Source organism: Pelmatolapia mariae, linkage group LG15 (genome assembly GCF_036321145.2).
Source record: "Pelmatolapia mariae isolate MD_Pm_ZW linkage group LG15, Pm_UMD_F_2, whole genome shotgun sequence".
In the NCBI taxonomy this organism is placed as follows: Eukaryota; Metazoa; Chordata; class Actinopteri; order Cichliformes; family Cichlidae; genus Pelmatolapia; species Pelmatolapia mariae.
In genome coordinates, this window is record NC_086240.1 from 28,472,842 (window position 1) to 28,497,367 (window position 24,526).

At 43.4% G+C, this 24,526-nt stretch overlaps 1 protein-coding gene and 1 long non-coding RNA gene across 3 annotated transcripts; one reads left to right on the top strand and one right to left on the bottom strand.

Annotated features, from left to right (window-relative positions):
- Positions 1-946: 946 nt before the first annotated feature.
- LOC134642743 (NLR family CARD domain-containing protein 3-like) lies at positions 947-14,889 on the top strand. Its single transcript, XM_063494696.1, has 12 exons — positions 947-980; positions 1,432-3,214; positions 3,327-3,500; positions 4,077-4,250; positions 5,645-5,691; positions 5,864-6,395; positions 7,078-7,087; positions 8,634-8,671; positions 9,372-9,472; positions 12,644-12,705; positions 13,724-13,871; positions 14,615-14,889. Exons 1-12 carry the CDS (start codon positions 947-949, stop codon positions 14,887-14,889), a joined length of 3,378 nt encoding a protein of 1,125 aa, XP_063350766.1.
- Positions 14,890-17,525: 2,636 nt separating this feature from the next.
- On the bottom strand, positions 17,526-23,930 carry LOC134642979 (uncharacterized). 2 transcript variants are annotated; one of them, XR_010096340.1, is made up of 3 exons: positions 23,316-23,930; positions 22,420-22,510; positions 17,526-18,170 (listed from the first exon to the last, which is right to left on the bottom strand). It is a non-coding gene; the product is annotated as an uncharacterized LOC134642979 (long non-coding RNA). The 2 variants fall into 2 exon arrangements; XR_010096341.1 differs by lacking the exon at positions 17,526-18,170 and adding an exon at positions 20,509-21,584.
- Positions 23,931-24,526: the final 596 nt, after the last annotated feature.

Here is a 24,526-nt window from a genome sequence, read left to right on the forward strand (position 1 = left end):
CTGGATTTGCTTCTTCTTCCAAGCTTCTCGAAGTATAAGTTCTTTCGTTGTAAATTCCTGGAAATTGATAAGTATAGGGCGTGGGAGTTCTCCAAGGCGCGGTTTCTGTGTGGGGATACGATGGGCCCGCTGGATCTTGAGTTCCAGCCCGTCTGGTATAGGTATTTCGTGCTGTAGTAACTCCGAAACAAAGTCTTGGACGGATCTCCCCTCGGCGCCTTCCTCCACTCCAAACATGCGTATGTTATTTCTGCGGGATCTTGACTCTAGATCCACCAGCTTGTTCTGAATAAATTTCTGTGCTTTCAAGCTTTGGAGGAGCGCTTCAGTTAACTCCAATGTCATGTCTTCTACATTTCCCACTCGGTCCTCAGCTTCCCCCACTCCCTCCGACAAAATTTTTATGTCCTCTTTTATCTTGTCGAGTTTGCCGCCCAGCTCCTGCTGTAGCGTGTTGATGTCTTCTCTCAGCCTTTCATTATCTTGTTTCATTTCTGATTTCAATGATTCGATAGCTTTTAATAGCTCGCCAGCCGAGTCGCTAATTATGTTGTCGGGACTCGTGCAAGCTTGTCCTGTTGCATTGTTAGTATCTGTTTTTGCGGAGGAAGTGGTTTTGTCCTGTCCCCTTGGCATTTTGGCTTCCTTCTGCCTTATTCCTCACCAACTACGTTCGCCTTGCTCAGTTAAGTTGTCTGTTAACGAGTTTTCGGTGTTTTCTGTCCTGATTGTAAGGAGCAGCCACCAAACGCGTCCACTCACTGCGCCATGACGCCCGGAAGTCCCCACTGTAACTTTACTGTATAAAGAACTAACATCTCCAAAATGTCAGCAGTAGTTTGTCATTATAACAAGTGTTTGGGAACTAAAAATCAAGAATGTGGGATACTGTTTGTCCCCGATTTGAACAGCCCAGCGCGTGCTCCCGACGAAGGGAAAACCAATTATGCAGGGGGAGACCTACCCTGGCACTTGTGCAGGTGAAACCAAAGGGAAGATATGCTTCACCATATTTTCTAGTCTTTGACTTAGAATGAAGTTGGTTTGGAAACATATTCAGCGATGCTTCATTTCCTGCTTTGCGTTTGTGTGGGCGCATCGTGCTAGCAGTGTCCAAGCGTTTTTGGGTTTTTTTTCCCTTTTCATACCCCCCCCCCCCCCCCCCCCCCCCTGCAATGGCTCTGTGCCCCCCCTAGGGGGCGGGCCCCACACTTTGGGAAGCTCTGTATTACTCTGATTGAGTAACGTAATGGAATACGTTACAAAATACATTTTGGGGCATGTATTCTGTAATCTGTAGTGGAATACATTTTAAAAGTAACCTTCCCAACACTGGGTGACAACACACAAAGTCATGACCTGGGACATAACACTTAATGAACTTACACATAAGCTTCATATTATCTAAATATGTGTTGTTATTTTACTCAGAGTTTCTTCTAAAGTGTCAGCCTAACCTGAAGAAGAAGTTCCAGTTTGTGTTTGGAGGGATCGCTAAAGCAGGAAACCCAACCCTTCTGAATCAGATCTACATAGAGCCCTACATCACAGAGGGAGGGACTGCAGGGGTCAGTGATGAACATGAGGTCAGACAGATTGAAACAGCATCCAGGAAACCAGACAGACCAGAAACAACAATCAGACAAGAAGACATCTTTAAAGCCTCATCTGTTAAAGATAAACCAATCAGAACAGTGCTGACAAGTGGAGTGGCTGGCATTGGGAAAACAGTCCTAACACAGAAGTTCACTCTGGACTGGGCTGAAGACAAAGCCAACCAGGACATCCAGTTCATGTTTCCATTCACTTTCAGAGAGCTGAATGTGCTGAAAGAGAAAAAGTTCAGCTTGGTAGAACTTGTTCATCACTTGTTTCCTGAAACCAAACAAGCCGGAATCTGCAGCTTTGAAGACTTCCAGGTTGTGTTCATCTTTGATGGTCTGGATGAGTGTCGACTTCCTCTGGACTTCCACAAAACTACAATTCTGACTGATGTTACAGAGTCCACCTCAGTGGATGTGCTGCTGATAAACCTTATCAGGGGGAAACTGCTTCCTTCTGCTCGCCTCTGGATAACCACACGACCTGCAGCAGTCAATCAGATCCCTCCTGAGTATGTTGGCATGGTGACAGAGCTCAATGGATTCACTGACCCACAAAAGGAGGAGTACTTCAAGAAGAGATTCAGAGATAAGAACCAGGTAACCAAGATCTTCTCCCACATCAAGACATCACGAAGCCTCCACATCATGTGCCACATTCCAGTCTTCTGCTGGATCACTGCTGCAGTTCTTGAGGATGTGCTGAAAACCAGAGAGGGGGGAGAGCTGCCCAAAACCCTGACTGAGATGTACATCCACTTCCTGGTGGTTCAGGCCAAAGTGAAGAAAGTCAAGTATGATGGAGGAGCTGAGACAGATCCACATTGGAGTCCAGGGAGCAGGAAGATGATCGAGTCTCTGGGAAAACTGGCTTTTGATCAGCTGCAGAAAGGAAACCTGATCTTCTATGAATCAGACCTGACAGAGTGTGGCATTGATGTCAGAGCAGCCTTGGTGTACTCAGGAGTGTTCACACAGATCTTTAAAGAGGAGAGAGGGCTGTACCAGGACAAGATGTTCTGCTTCATCCATTTGAGTGTTCAGGAGTTTCTGGCTGCTCTATATGTCCATCTGACCTTCATCAACTCTGGAGTCAACCTGCTAGAAAAACAGCAAACATCCTGGTGGTCTAAACTTTTGCAAAATAAACCTAAAAGGAAAAATCTCCACCAGAGTGCTGTGGATAAGGCCTTACAGAGTCCACATGCACACCTGGACTTGTTCCTTCGCTTCCTCTTGGGTCTTTCACTTCATACCAATCAGATTCTTCTACAGGGTCTACTGACACAGACAGGAAATAGCTCACTGAACAGTCAGGAAACAGTCCAGTACATCAAGAAGAAGCTTAGTGAGAATCTGTCTGCAGAAAGAAGCATTAATCTGTTCCACTGTCTGAATGAAATTAATGATTGTTCTCTATGGAAGGAAATCCAAAAGTCTTTGAGTTCAGGAAGTCTTTCAAAACAAAAACTGTCTCCTGCTCAGTGGTCAGCTCTGGTCTTCATCTTACTGTCATCAGAAGATCTGGATGTGTTTGACCTAAGGAAATACTCTGCTTCAGAGGAGGCTCTTCTGAGGCTGCTGCCAGTGGTCAAAGTAACTAGGAAAGCACTGTAAGTGTTTAGAGATCCTATTTAGTCCTGGTGATTCAAATGTGCTGGTACTGACTGAAACTTAATTTCTTCTTTCTTTTTCTTTTTCTTTTTCTTGTCATTTTCTATTCAGTCTGAGCTTTTGTAAGTTTACAGAGAGAAGCTGTAAAACTCTGTCCTCAGTTCTCAGCTCCCAGTTTTCTAGCTTGAGAGAGCTGGACCTGAGTAACAATGACCTGCAGGATCCTGGCGTGAAGCTTCTGTCCGCAGGACTCAAGAATCCACAATGCAAACTGGAAACTCTGAGGTCAGGTAACATTAAAAAGATAACTGAAAGCTAATTTTCATAATTTAAAAAACTACTACCTTGGTTAGGATTGTCTTTACTAATGTCAATTGTCAAATGACGGTTTACTAAACTTCATCACTAATTTCTGGATTTATTTCCATTATTTTTATTTTGTAATCAATCCGTCCATCCATTTTCTTCATTACCTGTTTAACTTAAGTGATTAAAATAAAAGATGGAGGGATTATCTTGTGAAGTACAAGTACTAAGCACTCCCACTTAGTGTTGTTTTCAATTTAATGCTTATTTTTTTCTTGAGGAAGTGGTATATGTTTGGCCAAACAAATCTGCCAAGCTTAGTGTCGGGACTTAAAAATATTTTTATATAACTGAGGCACCTTATTTTTTATTTTATTTTTATTTTTTCATTTAAGAAGTATTCAGAAAGGACTCTGAAGTTTTTCTCTGCTTAGTATTTATTTTGATGGAATCAACCTGTTTGATCAAATAAAGAAGAAAAGTGAATTAAAGTATTTTCTTTTGCTTGTGTTCGAGGAGTGAACGTGAGTCTTGTGTTGTTTTGTTTGCCTCCAGTCTTTCAGGTTGTCTTATCACAAAGGACAGCTGTGCTTCTCTGGCCTCAGCTCTGAGATCTAACCCTTCCCATCTGAGAGACCTTGACCTGAGTTATAATCATCCAGGAGACTCAGGAGTGGCTCTGCTGTCAGCTAGACTAGAGGACCAACAATCGAAACTGAAAAACCTTAGGTATGGGAGGTCTGGTACAGCCACACACAGTGTGTGATAGTCAATCTCTTTCCTTTACTCAGCCTGTTTATCATGCTGAATAAATGTGTTACATGAACAATCACACAAGTAGCAAACGTTTTTCTTTTCATGACAGTAAAAGTACTAATTGGATATGAATGTATGTGTGTAGCATGTCTTCAAGCAACTCCAAGAACAAAAATTGGCTTATTCAGTTTGGGGTGATCCATGTATGCTAAAAGAAGACTCCAGGCTGAAGAATACCTCTTTTCTATTTTCACTTCCTGCAACTTTTATTAGTGTTATTGATTAGGATATAATTATTTCAAAAGGTAATTTAATTGGTCATTATTTGTTAGATTTATTTTTATAACATTGCCTAATGGTTTGCCCGAACCTCTTCAAGGCAGATCAAAAGTCTTTTTCCTCTGCGTCACCAAATTCGTCTTGCTACTTTGCTTCAGCTACTGCCCAATCTGCATTCCATTTGGCCTCCTTGTACCTGTTACCTGCCTCTGAAGTCCCACAACAGAATATGGTCCATTCCCTGCCAGCTGTTCCCATCACACCCTCACTATACATTTAGGAGGGCGAGGTCTGTCCAGCATCCTCCCTTGCCACCTAATCCAACTCACTACCAAGTGGTGATCAATTGACAGCTTGGCACCTCTCTTCACCAGAACCTATGGCTACAGATCTGATAATACGATTACAATATCGGTTGTTGACGGTCAGCGTTTGTTATGGATAAAGTGTAATTTGCACAGAAGTCCAATAACAGAACACCACTCGAGGTCGGATTGGATCAGGCAGGCCTTTCCCAACAGTCACGTCCCGAAGTATCGGGCATCCCTGCCTGATCTAATCCGACTGAGGGCTACTCCAGACTGGAGCAGAGTTCAACCCCTTCCCAGGAGATTAATTCCAGAGCCCAAGCCATGCACTGCGGTGAGCCTGACTATATCTAACTAGTATCTCTCAACCTCATGCAGCAGCTCAAGTTCCATTCAAGTCAGCCTTAGTAGCTGGGTACAAAACCACAGGGCCCCGCCACTGACTGTCACCCTACACACATTCCACCTGACCCCTCAAGTATATAGTCCAGACTAGAAGTAATAAATGCACAAACTAGTTTTTTAGCCTCACTCTGAGTGAAGATGGTTCTAATGTTAGAGATACTGATCAAATGTAAGACTAGCACAGTCCTAGCATGGAACCCTGAACTCCATAATTACCTTAGTGTAATTTCCTTCTGATTGTGAAAAAGAATCCCCATTTAGATGAACACAATAGAGTCTATTAGACAACCATTATTGCATTGTATGTATTACAAATACATGTAATGTTGATGTGTGAAAGACACTGAGGTGGTCTGACTCCCCTCCTGCCTTTAGGGTGAGGCCTGCTGGAGTCCGATGGTTGAGACCAGGTCTGAGGAAGTGTAAGCGTGTTTTTGATGTGATTCATGAATACAAAGCAGCACACATTCAACCATCTTTAAACTGTCACATCACTCATTCACATTTGTGATGTCAGGAGTCATTATCAAAGAGTCAATCAATGAACAGATGATGGATGAGTAACTGCAGCTGTATTGTGTTCGTTCTCCCTAGATATCTGTGAACCCACACCCAGCGCAAACACAATACATACAAAGATCAAGCTGTCTGACAACAACAGGAAAATGACATTGGTGAAGGAGGATCAGTCATATCCTGACCATCATGACAGATTCGAGCTTCCTCAGCTGCTCTGTAGAAATGGTCTGACTGGTCGACGTTACTGGGAGGTGGAGTGGAGAGGGAAGGTTGATTTATCAGTGAGTTACCGAGGAATAAAAAAGAAAGGAAGCAGTAATGGCTGCAGGTTTGGAAGCAATGATCAGTCCTGGAGTCTGAGGTGCTCTGATGACGCCTGTTACCATGTCTGGCACAATGACGAAACAGCATCCATCTCCACCTCCTCCTCGGTCTCTCACAGAGTAGGGGTGTATGTGGACTGTCCTGGTGGCACTCTGTCCTTCTACAGAGTCTCCTCCGACACTCTGATCCACCTCCACACCTTCAGCACCACATTCACTGAGCTTCTGTACCCTGGATTTGGGTTCTGGTCACCTGGTTCTTCAGTGTCTCTGTGTGCAGTTGAGTATGAGTAGTCTCATCCATTAGAAAAGCTGTAGAACAGATAATTCCGTCTGCAGATGGGTCTCTTTCACTCAGAAACACGTTTTCTAATTCACAAATACATAGACCATCCACATCATTAAAGTCCCTTTATTTTATCTTCCTCTTTGTTTAGAAATTAAAAATGCATTAATTAAAAATCTCTGTTAAAATATAGCTACTCTCAATGCAGTCACAGAAAGGAATTTGAAGGACAAACAGTTTTGGTGTGCAGTCTAATATGTTAGAGGAAAGGAGCAAGACCACAAGTTTATGCACTGAGAGAGAGGATATGCAGATGATTGGAGTGGCAGGGAAGGATGCTAGGGATAGTGTGAGATGGAGGCAGATGATCCACTGTGTCAACCATAAAGGGAGCAGCCAAGATTAGAAGAAAAGAAAAAAACAGCTTTGGTGTGCAGTCATCCTGCTAGCACCTTTGGCAGCCATACCCTGGGAGGGTTGATGGGCAGTATTAGTAGTATCCTATGGGCACCGTATTGTTAATATTTGATCTAATGATTAATATTTTTGCTACAGACAAAGAGTATTTACATTATGTTTTAAATCATTCTGTCTGCCTCTGTGTCTATGAGAACAAAGTTGAATAATTCTTCTTCCCATCTTATATCCTGATACTAATGTTGTGCCTTTATCCTTTTCAGGATGCAAGAGGTAAACTGACTTGGGATAGAAAACTTTCAGACAGGTAATCAAATAAATAAAAATTCAACTGGGTTATGCTTGTTAAACTGAAGCATAGCTTATCCCTACACTTTCATTCAGACTTCATTGAACAGAGGAGCAGTTTGCTCAACACCTGTTGATCTAACTCATACTTGGTGGGTATATTGCTGGAGACCTGATAGAGGGCAGTAAAGACGAAGTGAAGTTATTTTGATGACCAGTTGGCACGCTCTACATCAACAGTCCATTCAGGTTTTACTTTGAGTGGGCACTGTGGATTCTTGTTTGTGTGTTGTTTCTATAATTTCTGTGTATTGTACTTTGTTCTACATCGGTGGGCAAAGTGGTGATGCTCCATTGGCTGAAGGAGGGAGAGGACCCCCAGGCCTTCCTGGAAGTTTTTCAGGCCACTGCAGAGGTTTGCCGGTGGCCCGAGGAGAAATGATCGCTGCAGTTTAGTCCTCATCTAGCTAGGGAAACTCAAAGGGCAACGCTTAGCCTTCCGGTGGTGAGAAGCTGTTTATCCGATGTCAGAGGGGGAAGCTCAGCTGCTGAACTTGCTCACCCTGGACCAGTTCATGGAGACAGGAACAGTGTAGTCAGTTCAGCGAGTCTCTGGCTGCACCCCACTCACTGGGAGCTGCACGAGTGTTAGGGCAGGAGTGTTGGAGGTGCAGGTGAACGTCTGCCGGGAGTGTCCGCAGAAGGAGGTGGGACTGGTGTTTCATGTTGCCAGCCCTCCAACACCCTCCCTTGGTCTGAGAGGGACATACAGTGTGCTGGTAAGGTGCCAAGGGGGTATACACTAGACTATGGTGGATTCAGGCTGTACAAAGACCCTGGTCTACCAGCCCAGGGCATTGCTTGAGGCAGAGTATGTGGAGGTTGTACGTGTGCATGGGGGCATTCATGAATATCCCATAGTGCTGCTGCAAATAAAACACAAAATGCATATAGTAAAGACTGCAGTTAGCTTGTGCCTGAGGCATCCCTTAATTCTGGGGACAGATTTAATAACCTGTTGGGGCAGTGTGTGGGGATGCGTTCACGACCTTGAGCAGTGTGTAGTGTCTGTGCTGTGCTCAGTGGTGACATGTGGTCGCCCGACACTGACTCTGGGGAGGAGGAGACGGCAGGGCATTCTCGTGAGGCCCGCTGCCACCGGTGATTCACTTCATGGAAGAGTTTCCACTAGAGCACTCTCATGATGACACCCATACAAATCCTATGACCAACTGATAAGACCAGTTGTCATCCTACATCAACAGTCCATTCAGATTTTACTTCCTCCTGGACCAGTTAGGCACTGCTTGCCACAACACTGCAATAGAAAAGGGCAACAAATCATTTGGAGTTACGCTCCACAGAAAAATCCATGTATAGGTAAATCCATAAATACTGAACCACGAATAGGCGGTGGTCGACTGCACTGGTTATTTGAGATCCTCATTGGAAGATTTAATAAAATTAATTCAAACAAAATGTAGTCAGTTTTCACTTGAGCCTTTACCTGTTAGTGTGCTTGTGTCTGCAGTGTCCCAGAGAGGTCAAGTACAACTTCCAGAGACACATGTGAGTACTGAAACTAGTACTGAGTTCTGTCATTAATAAATCTAGTTAAAAAGTGTGTTTTTGTAATTAGTTTAAAGCTCTGGAAAACACATTCTCCTCACATGTTTAAGATCTAAAACCATGAGAATACAGTCACGTTAAGAACAGTCAAGGTTAGTCCGATAATCTGAATGTGTGTATTTCATGTGTTCTTTTTTACGATGATTTACTTGGAAGGTCATGGTTCAGCTTTGATCTTAATGAGTGAAATGTATTTTCAAGTAGTATTAAATGATGCATAAAAAGCTGCAAAACCTTTGTGATGCCAGCTTTTTGTCTTCTAACCTCAGTGGACTCGGGATTCGAGCTGGATCATACCACAGCAGAAACAGATCAAGAGGACGTGATGGAGGTGTGAGAACAATGACCAGGTCCTGAGGTTCCTGATCATAGATTTGTAAAATACCTGCTGCAGCTTGGTGACAAAGAGGCCATCAGCAATGAAAACTCACTCACAGTAGAAGCTGGTTTTATTCCATCACTGCACAGATGTTTGTGTTACCAAGCTGCTTTTAGCTCTGCACCTGTTCTAACTCGAATGTGTAATTCCAGTCCTGTATCCTTGTGAACAGCATGCTAGAGTTAAGTTTGTTTCTTCACTCAACACTCAGTCAGGTTATTGGTCCTAAAAGTCCTGATCATGTTCCTTTCTGAATTCTAGTCTCCAACAAGCTTCCAATATGCAGTTCAAACTGAGTCTGCACGAATCTTCTACAGGTAATGACAAGAAATCCACACCTCCACCTTTTTACAGCCCATCAGGTAATGTTTTCTTTAAATTAGACTAACTTCAGCACCCTGATGTGCCATTATGTTCCTGTTAGACGTTTATGCAAACAAAATGTTGAGTTGACAGTTCCTACCATAAAACGATTGCATTGTATAAACGTGGTCATTCTTCTCCCCACAGAATGAACACAAACAACACCTGACTGTGTCAGGACCTTAATCTCAGCACTGGCTCTTCAGTGTTGCTGTGACTTAATGCATGTTGCTAGAGTTATTTGAATTTTCAGCTACACAGTTGCTCACAGTTTTTCTGATGTTTGGCAGCTTGTTACAAAGCATTGACAGCAGTGGTTTCCACACATTTGGAGGTTGGTTGTTCGTACATTTTGAAATGAGCCTTTATGATTAAAACCACCACCATCCATGTGCTGACTGACATCTGCAAAATATGCAAATTCTCTGTAAAAAAAAAGTCATAAAAATCATTATTTCATCTCTCCAGTTCCCTCTCTACTTTTATATCTATCAAACCTAAAAGACGGCACCTTAGAAGAAACGAGAAATGAGCTTTAGTGGTCACATACAGTGGCTTGCAAAAGTATTCGGCCCCCTTGAACTTTTCCACATTTTGTCACATTACAGCCACAAACATGAATCAATATTATTGGAATTCCACGTGAAAGACCAATACAAAGTGGTGTACACGTGAGAAGTGGAATGAAAATCATACATGATTCCAAATATTTTTTACAAACAAATAACTGCAAAGTGGGGTGTGTGTAATTATTCAGCCCCCTTTGGTCTGAGTGCAGTCAGTTGCCCATAGACGTTGCCTGATGAGTGCTAATGACTAAATAGAGTGCACCTGTGTGTAATCTAATGTCAGTACAAATACAGCTGCTCTGTGACGGCCTCAGAGGTTGTCTAAGAGAATATTGGGAGCAACAACACCATGAAGTCCAAAGAACACAGCAGACAGGTCAGGGATAAAGTTATTGAGAAATTCAAAGCAGGCTTAGGCTACAAAAAGATTTCCCAAGCCTTGAACATCCCACGGAGCACTGTTCAAGCGATCATTCAGAAATGGAAGGAGTATGGCACAACTGTAAACCTACCAAGACAAGGCCGTCCACCTAAACTCACAGGCCGAACAAGGAGAGCGCTGATCAGAAATGCAGCCAAGAGGCCCATGGTGACTCTGGACGAGCTGCAGAGATCTACAGCTCAGGTGGGGGAATCTGTCCATAGGACAACTATTAGTCGTGCACTGCACAAAGTTGGCCTTTATGGAAGAGTGGCAAGAAGAAAGCCATTGTTAACAGAAAACCATAAGAAGTCCCGTTTGCAGTTTGCCACAAGCCATGTGGGGGACACAGCAAACATGTGGAAGAAGGTGCTCTGGTCAGATGAGACCAAAATGGAACTTTTTGGCCAAAATGCAAAACGCTACGTGTGGCGGAAAACTAACGCTGCACATCACTCTGAACACACCATCCCCACTGTCAAATATGGTGGTGGCAGCATCATGCTCTGGGGGTGCTTCTCTTCAGCAGGGACAGGGAAGCTGGTCAGAGTTGATGGGAAGATGGATGGAGCCAAATACAGGGCAATCTTGGAAGAAAACCTCTTGGAGTCTGCAAAAGACTTGAGACTGGGGCGGAGGTTCACCTTCCAGCAGGACAACGACCCTAAGCATAAAGCCAGGGCAACAATGGAATGGTTTAAAACAAAACATATCCATGTGTTAGAATGGCCCAGTCAAAGTCCAGATCTAAATCCAATCGAGAATCTGTGGCAAGATCTGAAAACTGCTGTTCACAAACGCTGTCCATCTAATCTGACTGAGCTGGAGCTGTTTTGCAAAGAAGAATGGGCAAGGATTTCAGTCTCTAGATGTGCAAAGCTGGTAGAGACATACCCTAAAAGACTGGCAGCTGGAATTGCAGCAAAAGGTGGTTCTACAAAGTATTGACTCAGGGGGCTGAATAATTACGCACACCCCACTTTACAGTTATTTATTTGTAAAAAATGTTTGGAATCATGTATGATTTTCATTCCACTTCCCACGTGTACACCACTTTGTATTGGTCTTTCACGTGGAATTCCAATAAAATTGATTCATGTTTGTAGCTGTAATGTGACAAAATGTGGAAAAGTTCAAGGGGGCCGAATACTTTTGCAAGCCACTGTACATAATCATAAAGAGTACCAACATGCAGTGAAATGTGTTGTGTCCGAGCTGCGGACAGGCTGCAGATGTAGCCGCGCCATTCCAGGCCATGGTGTTTGGCATGGGGGGCCTAGTCAGGACCCTTACTGGATACTGGGAGGGAATCGAACTTGCTACTTCCGCTCCAAAGGTGTGTGGTCTTACCACTATACTATCCAGCTGCCCTTGTAGTAAAGTGTACAGTCAGTTTGATCAGTATTTTGGAAGTGTTTTGTGATTCCGTACACCAAATACCAATATTCCTGGTTAAAGACCAGGAAGAGAGACAAGTCCCTGGATGGGAGGAGTTAGAAAGGTCATCCAACAAAAAAATCTGTGCCAAATTAGACATGTAGATTGTCCACTGTGGAATAAGGGAGCAACTGAAAGAAGAAGATTCATTTTATGTGAGTCATGCACAGTTTAAAATGTGAAGGGGGTAAAACTGACCCCTTTGCAGTTTAGTTCCAGTTTGGTTACTGTGGCGCTGCAATCCAGGGCAGAGATAAGAGACAATAGTTATTTGGGATTCTCATGGGTAGCATTAATAAAGTTAGTTCAAACTTAATCGTTCTCTTAACGCTTTAACTGTGGGTGTTGTGCTTGTGTCTGCAGTATGCAGAAGAAAACGATGAGATCCACAGACACCTGTGAGTACTGAAACTCAGTTATCAAGAACGTATTAAATGATTATAAATGTTTGTGTCCTAAACTCACCACAGAAATATTTATAAGAGATTTAGTTTAAAGCTCTGGAAAAGACATTCTACTCACATGTTTAAGATCTAAAACCATGAGAAGACAGTCACGTTCAGAACAGTCGAGGTTAATCTGATAATCTGAATGTGTGTATTTCATGTTTTGCGATGATTTACTTGGATGGTCACGGTTCAGCTTTGATCTTAATGAATGAAATGTATTTTCAAGTAGAAGGAAATGATGCATAAAAAGCTGCAAAACCTCTGTGATGTCAGCTTTTTGTCTTCTAACCTCAGTGGACTCTGGATTCGAGCTGGATCATATCACAGCAGAAACAGATCAGGAGGACGTGATGGAGGTGAGAGAACAATGACCAGGTCCTGACGTTCCTGATATAGAGTCAGGTCCATAGATATTTGAACAGAGACAACTTTTTTTCTAATTTTGGTTCTGTACATCACCACAGTGAATTTTAAATGAAACCCCGCCTCGCCTGTGTTAGAGCCCACGCCATAACACCGCCTCAGACATGTGCAGCTCTTTAGATGTTTTAAAGTCTGATCTAACCTTTCTGTTCCTGAGTGTACCCAAAGGTTTGCACCTTGTTATAAACTCTCCATGAAGGAGTCTCTTGATTGTCAACCTTCTGATCCTCCTGCAGAGTTCCTGACTTGGTTAGATGTTGTGAAATTGTTTTTCTAACTGTGGTAATAAATCAGTCATCATGACCTTTAGCTGTCTTCTGTGGTCATTCAGGTGTTTTGGAGTTGCTTAGCTGCTCAGTGCAGTCCTTCCTTTAATAATAAATGAGATTGTAGGTTTGAGGTTCTTGCTCTCTCTGACTGGTTTATTTGGGTTTTTTCTATTATGATTTTCATGCAGTTTTCCTATAATTCACAGCGTGTACATCAGCTAAATTTGTTTCTTCACTGAACACTCAGTCAGGTTATTGGTCTAGCTACTGATGATGTTGCTTTCTGAATTCTAGTCTCCAACAAGCTTCATGCCTGCAGTTCAAACCGAGTCTGCACGAATCTGTTACAGGTAATGAAAAGAAATCCACACCTCCCCTGTTTACAGCCTCTCTGGTAATGTCTTCTTTTCGTTAGACTAACAACCACATGACTAGTATCACAATAAAGTAAACTCTGTTTGTAGCAGTTGTTGTATGTTTAATATAAAGCCAACCAGTTATAGAACGTACGCATGTGATATGACGCGAGGTAACAGCTCTAATTTACAGATCCATTTTCAGATATTTGGGTTTAACAGGTTTGCAGTGGTCATTCAGATCCTCTGTGTCATATAGTTTCAGGTGTCCTAGTCCAGGTGTGTTCCTGTGTACTCTGACTGGACTCATGTTTAATATAAGTCAGGAAGCAGAGCTGCTGTACAGGATTGTCCAATGGGATGAGGACCTCCTCCAGCCAGCCAATAAAAAGGCTGCAAGCCCGCTTTTCAATATTGAGAGTTCAAAGGATGCAGTCCGTCAGCTTCACCTCCCACACTGTGAACCACAGGAAGGTGAGCAAAGCACTGCTCATGAGATGACACAACTGTTAACCCATAGTCCTGATGGTGTCCCCTACTGGCTATAGAATTTGGTATTTTTCTGCTGACTGACCATTGCTGATGTTTGCCTGACAAACATTTTAATCCAGACATCCTGCAGATCTCACTAATATTTTTATTTCACATCCACTCAGCCACCACTGTTAAGCAGAATGTAGAGAAGCAGGACCTCTACTAAGAGCAGCCATCAGTTATCCCCCAACTTTCCCATTGTGCACGGTTAAAATGTCTGCCTAATTATGAACCACACTGTACAATTACAGTAACAATCAGGTGGTAGCACAGACCTTAGGATGGGAGGGATGTAAGGAGAAACATCTGTGCCATCGTAAGAAACAAACTTAATTTTTCAGAATAACTGAAGAAGATTTATTCATTTTTAATAAGAAGTTTCGGCTGCTCACTTATTTCCTGAGCAGTCGGTGCTGTTGATGAATCCACGTTTGATACGAACCTGATTGGGAACCTTTGAGTGGTCTTTTTAAGACCTTTGTAATAAACAATGTGCAGAAGCCAAGGAAACCCAGCGACTGATTTCTAAGCAGTGTTTGATTCTTTATCTGACCTCGGACACCATATCAAGGCTTTATATCTAAAATCAGATTCACTGTCACTGTAAGGAGGTTTTGGGAGTCAAACAGATGTCTGATGGCTTTGTGTTTTCACAGCTCTGCTTTCCGACTGTCTGTCTGTAGTCCACATCTCTGCTGGTAAAATAAAGGTCCTCAAGCCTCGAAAGATCACAGACACTCACGTGATCGTGGAAGTTACTCACCTCTCTTCCTTTGGCCTCGTCTGGAACATAAAGAGGTTTTGGAACAAGGAGAAACCAGTTTCGGGTCAGGTTTTGCTGTTCCTTGAACCAATAAACTTTAGAACACAGAGACAAAACCTCAATGTGCTTCTCCTGACAAGCAACATCCCAGTGGAAGAGGTAAAGATCTATGAAAAGCTTCTCACTCAGTCCTAACGTTTGACAGAGCTGCTGAGATATATAGTAAACGGTTTTGTACTGATGATGAATAGGTAACACTGATCTATTTTGGATAAGCCCTCTAATTAAAATGGTCTTTTAAAGGTCAGGGTGAAATACAGAGATGCTAACTTCATCCAAGCGCCTTCCAAATGTAAACTCATCAAAGATCACAGATACACTGTTCTCTGTCCACTTGCCTATAAAGTCCAGCCTCCAGTAAGTACTTCTGTTAATTAAACTACTCTTTGTGGTTATGAAACTCATGCTGTGGTCCTGCTTTGTAGGAAGAAGATTTTGACCTGGATTTTGGAACAAACTACCCTCCAACATTTCAGATCCGCCTTCCTGCAGACACTGAAGAAGTCACAATAACAATCCAAGGCCAAACAAACACAGATGTCTGGAAATGCGCTATTGATCTACCAGGTAAAACCTATATCTACATTACTCCGCCTGACATTCAATTAGAAATTATGAGTGATATATGACTGTGCCTTTTTAGTATGCCTTATTTCCTTCATTCATGATTTACTCCCATTTAAAACATGCTGTGATGTTCTTTTATCAACTCTCATTCTGGAATCATTTGCACTGTCCAGGCCCAAAGGCTCCTTTAGATTCTAAATGCCAAGAGTAAGGCACAGCTGAGGGTCCAGAACAGTCCAAATTCCAGAAATTGATTAGTGTGGCTGTTAAACCAGAGTGTCTAGGCTCACCAAATAGGGAGTCAGGAGAATGCTAGCTGCAGATGACATGCCAAGTTCTGACTGCGATGTTTTTGCAAAAATACAATGAAGAGCACTGCTTTAACTGTAGACGTAAAGTAAATATCAGTTAGGTTTTGGAGGGAGGGTGAAGTATGCAAATGTAACTCTGAGATTATTGTCTAAAATTGTACACTCAAGCTAGTAAAACAGAACAGGACTGGCAGCAGGTTTAAAGTGAAATGCTAAACTTGTCATGCACTGGTGGGAATCCTGGACATAAGTGCAGTAAAGTACAGCCTCCATTCTAAATAGGACACCGATAATGAGGCCATCAGCAATCAGGTGAGTAATCAGCAATATCTCACAGGTGTGCAGCAAAAGAGCAGGAAGTCAGGTGAGCTCTGCCCCTGAAACAAACAGACCACACACACACACACACACACACAGATAGAGGAGGAAACAAGAGAAATAGGTGAGGCAAAGTACATAAACAGTGTCAGTCAGTGAGGTGTCCACCCGAGTGCCTGATCAACAGCTGACTGTCAGAAGGCACCGAAAACAAGAAAACCTAAAGCCCAGAAAACATCTACTGTTAGTTATCGATGTGTTCCTGTTCACCTGAATCATTTTACTACCAAAAATGAACGCTGTCAGGGCAAACTCCATTATATCGTCCTCAGGAGGTTTTTAGAAGACTAGTCTAATAGTGTGCTGCACACACAACCCCCCCCCCAAACATCAAATGTGTTTTTAATACACGAGAGTAGTAATAAGATGGCACTACTTCAAGATGGCGACCAGCCAAACCGGTTTGACAACCTGTTTGACCGGTTTCGTGCGTGTGCGCATGCGCGTTCAGGTGTGCTACCGGTTTTGCGTGTTTATGTGTGGAAACACCCCCTCGAAAATGTTTGACCTGAGATAGTGGAGGTGTTACACCTCCACTATCTCAGGTCAAACATTATTTAGAACGAGACGACACTTACACACTCCATAAACCTGCGAGGATCCACTTCCCCAGAAATAGAGTATTGGTAACAGGGCTCGACAAACAGTTTCAAGCCGATCTGGTTGACATGTGTGTATATGTGGCAGATAATGATAATGTGAGATACCTGCTAACATGTATAGATGTATTCTCAAAATACGCATGGGTTAGATGCCTCACAAACAAGACAGGGACTGCTGTATCAGCTGCTTTTGAGGATATACTTAGTGAGGGAAGGATCCCTATAAAACTACAAACAGATGAAGGCAAAGAGTTTTATAATGCAACCTTTAAACAGCTAATGAAGCTATATAATATCAAGCATTTCTCAACAGCTAGCGAGGTTAAATGCAGTATTGTCGAGAGATTCAATCGTAGCTTCAAGGGTAGAATGTGGAAGTACTTAACATCTGCCAACTCCCGGCGATATATAGATGTCATACCAGATCTCACACAAGCATATAACAATGCTTATCACAGGTCTATCCAAATGGCTCCAGCAGAGGTGAATAAGGATAATGAGAAGTCGGTCTTTAACGCGCTGTAGAAAACGAGGCCTCAGAGGGAACTGCGCTTTAAATTTAATATTGGTGACATCTAACCCATGCGTATTTTGAGAATACATCTATACATGTTAGCAGGTATCTCACATTATCATTATCTGCCACATATTCACACATGTCAACCAGATCGGCTTGAAACTGTTTGTCGAGCCCTGTCACCAATACTCTATTTCTGGGGAAGTGGATCCTCGCAGGTTTATGGAGTGTGTAAGTGTCGTCTCCTTCTAAATAATGTTTGACCTGAGATAGTGGAGGTGTTACACCTGATGCCTCCCCTGCCGCTATTCGTAGCTTATTTAAACTGGCCAACCTTGCAGGATGGGCTGGATCATGATATATTTTATGCAATGTGTTTTCCATGATTTACAAACCACAAATGACTAAGATGTTGATGTTAACACGTCTTTTTATTTAATTTTCACACAGACACAAACACAGACAATGGATACTTGAACAGCACACATTAAAACAGGTGTCTCCCAGCCCAGTAGTTTCCAATCATGTGGAGCATGGCTGGTTTAACACGGCGGGCACAACGACTTGCTTCTAGCAGGTGCGCAATGTTGTCATTAATGCCGCATACTATATGTCGCTCTGATCTCAGTTCACACATGATGTGTTCTGCAACCCTACGGATTTGTGTTCCAGTCCCATCTACGGTGTATGAGCGTACAAACAGCCAGATGGCAGGGATGAATCGGTCAGTCTGGAGCCTTATCATCACATCATCATAGTAGGTGTCGAAGAAATACTCAGACAATTCCTGCAAGCAACTGTGTTGCACCTGACTGGGGTGGCCTGTTTGACATCTGTAACATGTCTCTTGCAGAAACTCATTCAACGCCAACATCAACAGGTGGAGAGTTGCGAGTTTGATGTCGATTACTGTTTCCTCACACAGGTCTGATATGAGGGGGTCCTGCGAGCATTGTGGAGAGGGTGGTGGAGTCTGGGGGGTCTGGATTAGCAGTGCTGTTGATGGTGACTCTGACAGGTCCCACGACTGCATGTCATGCTCTGTAAAATGAAAACCAAAAGCTCTTAATTTGTCACATAGATACACGCACAAACGCACACACCCGCACATTAACACTAAATTTACTAAACCTGCGCAAATTTGCGTAACTTCCCTAAACCCAACACCCCCTAGAATTACTGGGTTTTTTATTTTCTGGTGCAAGTCCCGAGGTGTTAAGCACCCCTGCTGAGATTTTCACAGGTCGTCAGCTCGTTTCTCCTCCAGCTTTTGTTGTGCAAACCACCCATTATCCTTGAGGCCTGGCACATTTGCATTTGCTCACTCAGAGTTGCTCAGATCCAAGTCAGGCCAAACCTCTGTGTTACAACTTTCAGAAATGCCTGCCGTACCTATACAAAATATCCCACACATTGACTGACCTGCAAATATAAAAGACACACATTCACACCTTCCTTGACTCTCAGCACAGATCTTCCATTGTTCCGTTGTCACTGTGTATGTGAGGAAGTGGCATTGCTTGACTACAGCACAGTGCTGTGCATAAAAGCAGACCGACCCAGGCGGGAGAATCATTTCTTGTTCGCATTTCTGAGAACGCACATCAGGATGGCCTCCGTATCACTGCCACGCAGGAAGAACCTCTCCGCGCAACAGGCTTTGGCCTTGCTTCAGGAAATGGACGAAGCAGATTCTGATGGAGGAGAGGTTTCATTTGTCCAGCAGGCCACTGATACCTCCTCAGAAGAATCTGAAAAGGAGACGGAACAAGAACCCAACATACCTCCACGGAAGAGGCCCCGTGGTACTGGAAAGCCCAGCCAGAGCCACACGGCAAAAGACGGCACTGTGTGGGTTGAGGAGGACATTGGAATGCCCAGTGCAGTAGCAAATCGTTCGTGCTTCACTTCACTGTCCATTCACACAGTATATTGCAACCAAGCCAGACAAATTTGGGATCAAGTTCTGGATGGCCACGGATTTGGACACCAAATATGTCTGCAGTGCATCTCCTTACTTGGGAAAGGACCCCAGTCGTCAGAAGGGAGAGAGGCTGGCAGAGAACGTGGTCAAGAAACTGATGGAGCCGTTTTTGGATGATGGGAGAAATGTCACAACGGACAATTTCTTTACTTCACTGTTACTGTCGCACAGACTGCTGCAGCGCAAAACAACGTTACTGGGCACGGTGAATAAAGTCCGGCGTGAACTTCCTCAACTTGCAAAAGATACTGCAAAGCGAGAGGTATTCTCCACTTCAGTGCTTAGAAGTGGCAGTGTCTCCTTGACAATTTATGCACCTAAAAAAAACAAGACCGTGTGTGTTCTAAGTTCCATGCACCAAGACGTGACGATCGGTGACGGCAGAAAGAGGAAACCCAACACGATAACAGACTATAACCACATGAAGGTATGTGAATGTGTGTACAATTTTACACCAGTGCTACAATGTTTTCTGATGTGTGCTATACAGGCCTATAGAAAAAAACATATACTCATGACTCTCTCTCTCTCTGCTTTTACAGTGTGGTGTAGACGTGTTGGACCAAATGGCACGGATGTATTCCGTAAGAGCAGCAACACGCAGGTGGCCAGAGAGCTGCAACAGGAATCGCAGCAGGTTTACCTGTGCAACATGTCAGAAATTCACCTGTACCAAATGCAGGGATGATGGACACTGCGTCTGCAAACGCTGTAAAGTTTGAAACACTTTGAAATAAAACAGACTTGTGTACCCATATATTGTGAATGTGTGTCTTTTGTATGTAGGTTGTAACACAGAGGTTTGGCCTGCCTTGGATCTGAGTAAACAAATGCCAATGTTGCACACACATACACACACACACACACACACACACACACACACACACACAGCAAATCTGCATTTATTTGTCCCACAAGTGGAAAATCTGCATTATCATTGCAAAAAAGTGGACAGAGCACGGTATAGAAAGTGCACTATACAAACAATCTGGAAACATAAATATGGACACGTGTATTCAAAAATATTGGTGTGTGTATATATATACGCACACACACACACACACACATATACATACATGCGCACACACACATCTATCTATCTGTGTGTGTGTGTGTGTGTGCGCGCGTGTGTGCGCGCATGTATGTATGTATGTACAGGGTGGGCCATTTATATGGATACACCGTAATAAAATGGGAATGGTTGGTGATATTAAAGTCCTGTTTGTGGCACATTAGTATATGTGAGGGGGCAAACTCCTCAAGATGGGTGGTGACCATGGTGGCCATTTAGAAGTCGGCCATCTTGGATACAACTTTTGTTTTTTCAATAGGAAGAGGGCCATGTGACACATCAAACTTATTGGTAATGCCACAAGAAAAACAATGGTGTGCTTGGTTTCAATGTAACTTTATTCTTTCATGAGTTATTTACAAGTTTCTGACCACTTATAAAATGTGTTCAATGTGCTGCCCATTGTGTTGGATTGTCAATGCAACCCTCTTCTCCCACTCTTCACACACTGATAGCAATCCAGCATCCAGTTTCCGTAGTTTCAGGTGCTGCACATCTCGTATCTTCACACCATAGACAACTGCCTTCAGATGACCCCAAAGATAAAAGTCTAAGGGGGTCAGATCGGGAGACCTTGGGGGCCATTCAACTTTCCAGGAAACTGTTCATCTAGGAATGCTCGGACCTGGCACCCATAATGTGGTGGTGCACCATCTTGCTGGAAAAACTCAGGGAACGTGCCAGCTTCAGTGCATAAAGAGGGAAACACATCATCATGTAGCAATTTCAAATATCCAGTGGCCTTGAGGTTTCCATTGATGAAGAATGGACCGACTATCGTTGTACCCCATATACCACACCAAACCATCACTTTTGTTGTTCCAACAGTCTTGGAGGGATCCATCCAATGTGGGCTAGTGTCAGACCAATAGCGGTGGTTTTGTTTGTTAACTTCACCATTCACATAAAAGTTTGCCTCATCACTGAACAAAATCTTCTGCGTGAACTGAGGGTCCTGTTCCAATTTTATGTTTTGCCCATTCTGCAAATTCTGTGCGGCGATCTGGGTCATCCTCGTTGAGATGCTGCAGTAGCTGGAGTTTGTAAGGGTGCCATTTGTGAGTAGCTAATATCCGCCGAAGGGATGTTCGACTAATGCCACTCTCCAGTGACATGCGGTGAGTGCTACGCTGTGGGCTCTTGCTGAATGAAGCTAGGACAGCCACTGATGTTTCTTCATCAGTGACAGTTTTCTTGCGTCCACATTTTGGCAAATCCAACACTGAACCAGTTTCACGAAACTTAGCAAGCAGTTTGCTAACTGTAGCATGGGAGATGGGTGGTCTCGTAGGGTGTCTTGCATTGAAATCTGTTGCAATGACCCGGTTACTGCGTTCACCAGATATCAACACAATTTCAATCCGCTCCTCACGTGTTAACCTCTTCGACATGTCAATGGCTGTGAACAAAGAGAAACTTGTAAATAACTCATGAAAGAATAAAGTTACGTTGAAACCAAGCACACCATTGTTTTTCTTGTGACATTACCAATAAGTTTGATGTGTCACATGGCCCTCTTCCTATTGAAAAAACAAAAGTTGTATCCAAGATGGCCGACTTCTAAATGGCCACCATGGTCACCACCCATCTTGAGGAGTTTGCCCCCTCACATATACTAATGTGCCACAAACAGGACTTTAATATCACCAACCATTCCCATTTTATTACGGTGTATCCATATAAATGGCCCACCCTGTATATATATATATATATATATATATATATATATATATATATATATATATGTGTATATGTGTGTGTGTGTGTGTGTGTGTATATATAGATGTAGATATAGATGTGTGTGTGTGTGTGTATAACTAGACTTTATGCATATTATGTAAGGTGTGGCTATATAAATATATGTACAACTCTGTGTATATATGTTTATGGACAGGCATGCAATGTAGTGACAAGGATTGACAAGAACTAATATTGCATATGAGAAATATTGCACATAGAAACTACCATGGTGTATTGTACGCTGCAGGTAAGGAAGGAAAGTAGCCTTGCAGGGAAGGAAAGACCTGAATCTCTCATGGTTGGGGGTTGGGGGAGGGTGTGTTTGCACAACAAAAGCAGGAGAACAATGGAGCTGAAGACCTGTGAAAATGTCAGCGGGGTGCCAAGAGGTGTTAGGGTCGGGGGAATTTACGCAAATTTGCGCAGGGCTAGTAAATCTAGTAGTAGGGACTTGCACCAGGGGAAAAAAGGCTCAGTAATTCTATTAAACCTACCAGTTCATTGTTTAGTTGTCGGATTATTACTGGGCTGGGAGACACCTGTTTTAATGTGTGCTGTTCAAGTATCCATTGTCTGTGTTTGTGTCTGTGTGAAAATTAAATAAAAAGACGTGTTAACATCAACATCTTAGTCATTTGTGGTTTGTAAATCATGGAAAACACATTGCATAAAATATATCATGATCCAGCCCATCCTGCAGGGTTGGCCAGTTTAAATAAGCTAGGAATAGGTGTGAGATACCTTATGATTTTAGGTTTGCACAGGGTAGCAGGCAAACCAGTCTTCGGACAACTCGCCAGATCGTCAAAAACAAGGCGTTTTCTAATACTCTCGTACGCGGTGTTGAGTCTGTCCCTCTTGATCGCGTCATCAATCTGGCTAAACAGACGCGACAAACCTCTCCAGTTGCACCACTGTATAAAAAACAAGTCCTTAAACCATCTTGTGCGCTCTTCGAGGTTTAGAGGGTAAGGATTTAACCTCCAGTTTTCAAGCCCTCTGGAAGCAATAAGACTGTCCCTGTCATCACATACACTGAGAAAAATAAAGTCGTCAGGGTTGCAATTGAAACGATCAGCCTCAACCTTGTAAAGCTCAGGGCCTGATGCGCTGTTCCGCAGCAGCTCTGGGAAGCCCACATTGTCCAGGTCCGCACACACTATGGTGCGGAAGAGCTTCCAGTTTTTAGTAGACATGACTCGGGGTTCCCCCCAAAACAATCCCTCGCCACAATCTACACTAAGCACAACTGCCCCATTGGTATATTTAATGGCATACACATACCCTTCGACGCCTCGATATTCTAACTTAAATACAGTCCCATCTACGGCGTTTTCACAGCGTTGCTTTTTACGTTGAGGACCCCGGCTGCATACTCCTGTAGACATACCTAGAGCGGCTGTGGCATGGGCGATGTCCTGGCTGGGTGTCATGGTTGATGCCGATGTCATCCTGAGCTCCTTAGGTCGATGCGTCGGGGGATCCTTAGCGCGATGTGTCGGTGCTCCTTAGGTCGTGGTGGTGGTGGTGATGCTCTAAGAATGTGAAAGGATCACTTTTATACCTATACAACCTAGGCCATCCCACTAGGAGGAGTTGTTACCGCCCAGAGGGGGTGTTTCCACACATAAACACGCATAACCGGTAGCACACCTGAACGCGCATGCGCACACGCACGAAACCGGTCAAACAGGTTGTCAAACCGGTTTGGCTGGCCGCCATCTTGAAGTAGTGCCATCTTATTACTACTCACGAGACACAAGCCGCACAACAGGGTCAGTATGTCACCACTTAACAGCACCAGATGTTTAGCAGGTGTGTATCTGCAGGTTACTCTGTGCACAAAGCAGTATCACATACTCACAAGCTCTGTCACACCTTCACTTCAAGTTACTGAACATCGTTTTCCTGCTTCCTGCCCTCAGATACACTTCAAAGAACACACAGTCGGTCAAGGCTCCAGAGCCTCCCACCAGACAAGCATCTGTTTGCAGTTCGGAAGCAGTTTGTGGATCAAGTGTCAGATTCGACTATGAACCAGCTGCTGGACAGCCTGCTCCAACAGGGAATTATAAATAAGGAAGAAATGGATTCAGCCAGAATCAAACCCAGAGCTGACCGAGCTCGAGATGTGATCGATGTGGTGCGAAACAAAGGAGAAGAAGCCAGCTCATCCCTGATTGATGGCCTCCGTGAGTTGGATCCATACCTTTCTGAAACCCTGCACCTGAGCTAAGATGAGCTGAAACCGTTCTTTAATGAAGTTATTGTAAAGCCATACTGCTGTCTGCGTTTGGTAAATTTAAAATGAAGGCCTAATTTTCATTGTTTGTTTCTTGGTTTTGTATATTTTTGTCATCAGTTTTACTTGTGAGCGTGCTCAGAGAGATAATAAATCAGAGCTCTAATTATTCAGTTGTCTGTCTCTGATATATTTTTATGGTTTCTTTTTGTTGTTTTTTCCTGAACCTGAAAAAAAACCACTACCATCATCAGTGTGTGACCTCAAACCATCAGGCACCTCAGAATGAGATGCCATTGAGGCTAACGGATGTGATTGGTCGGTGACCGTCACGTAGGTGTGGACTGTGAGAAGGTGTG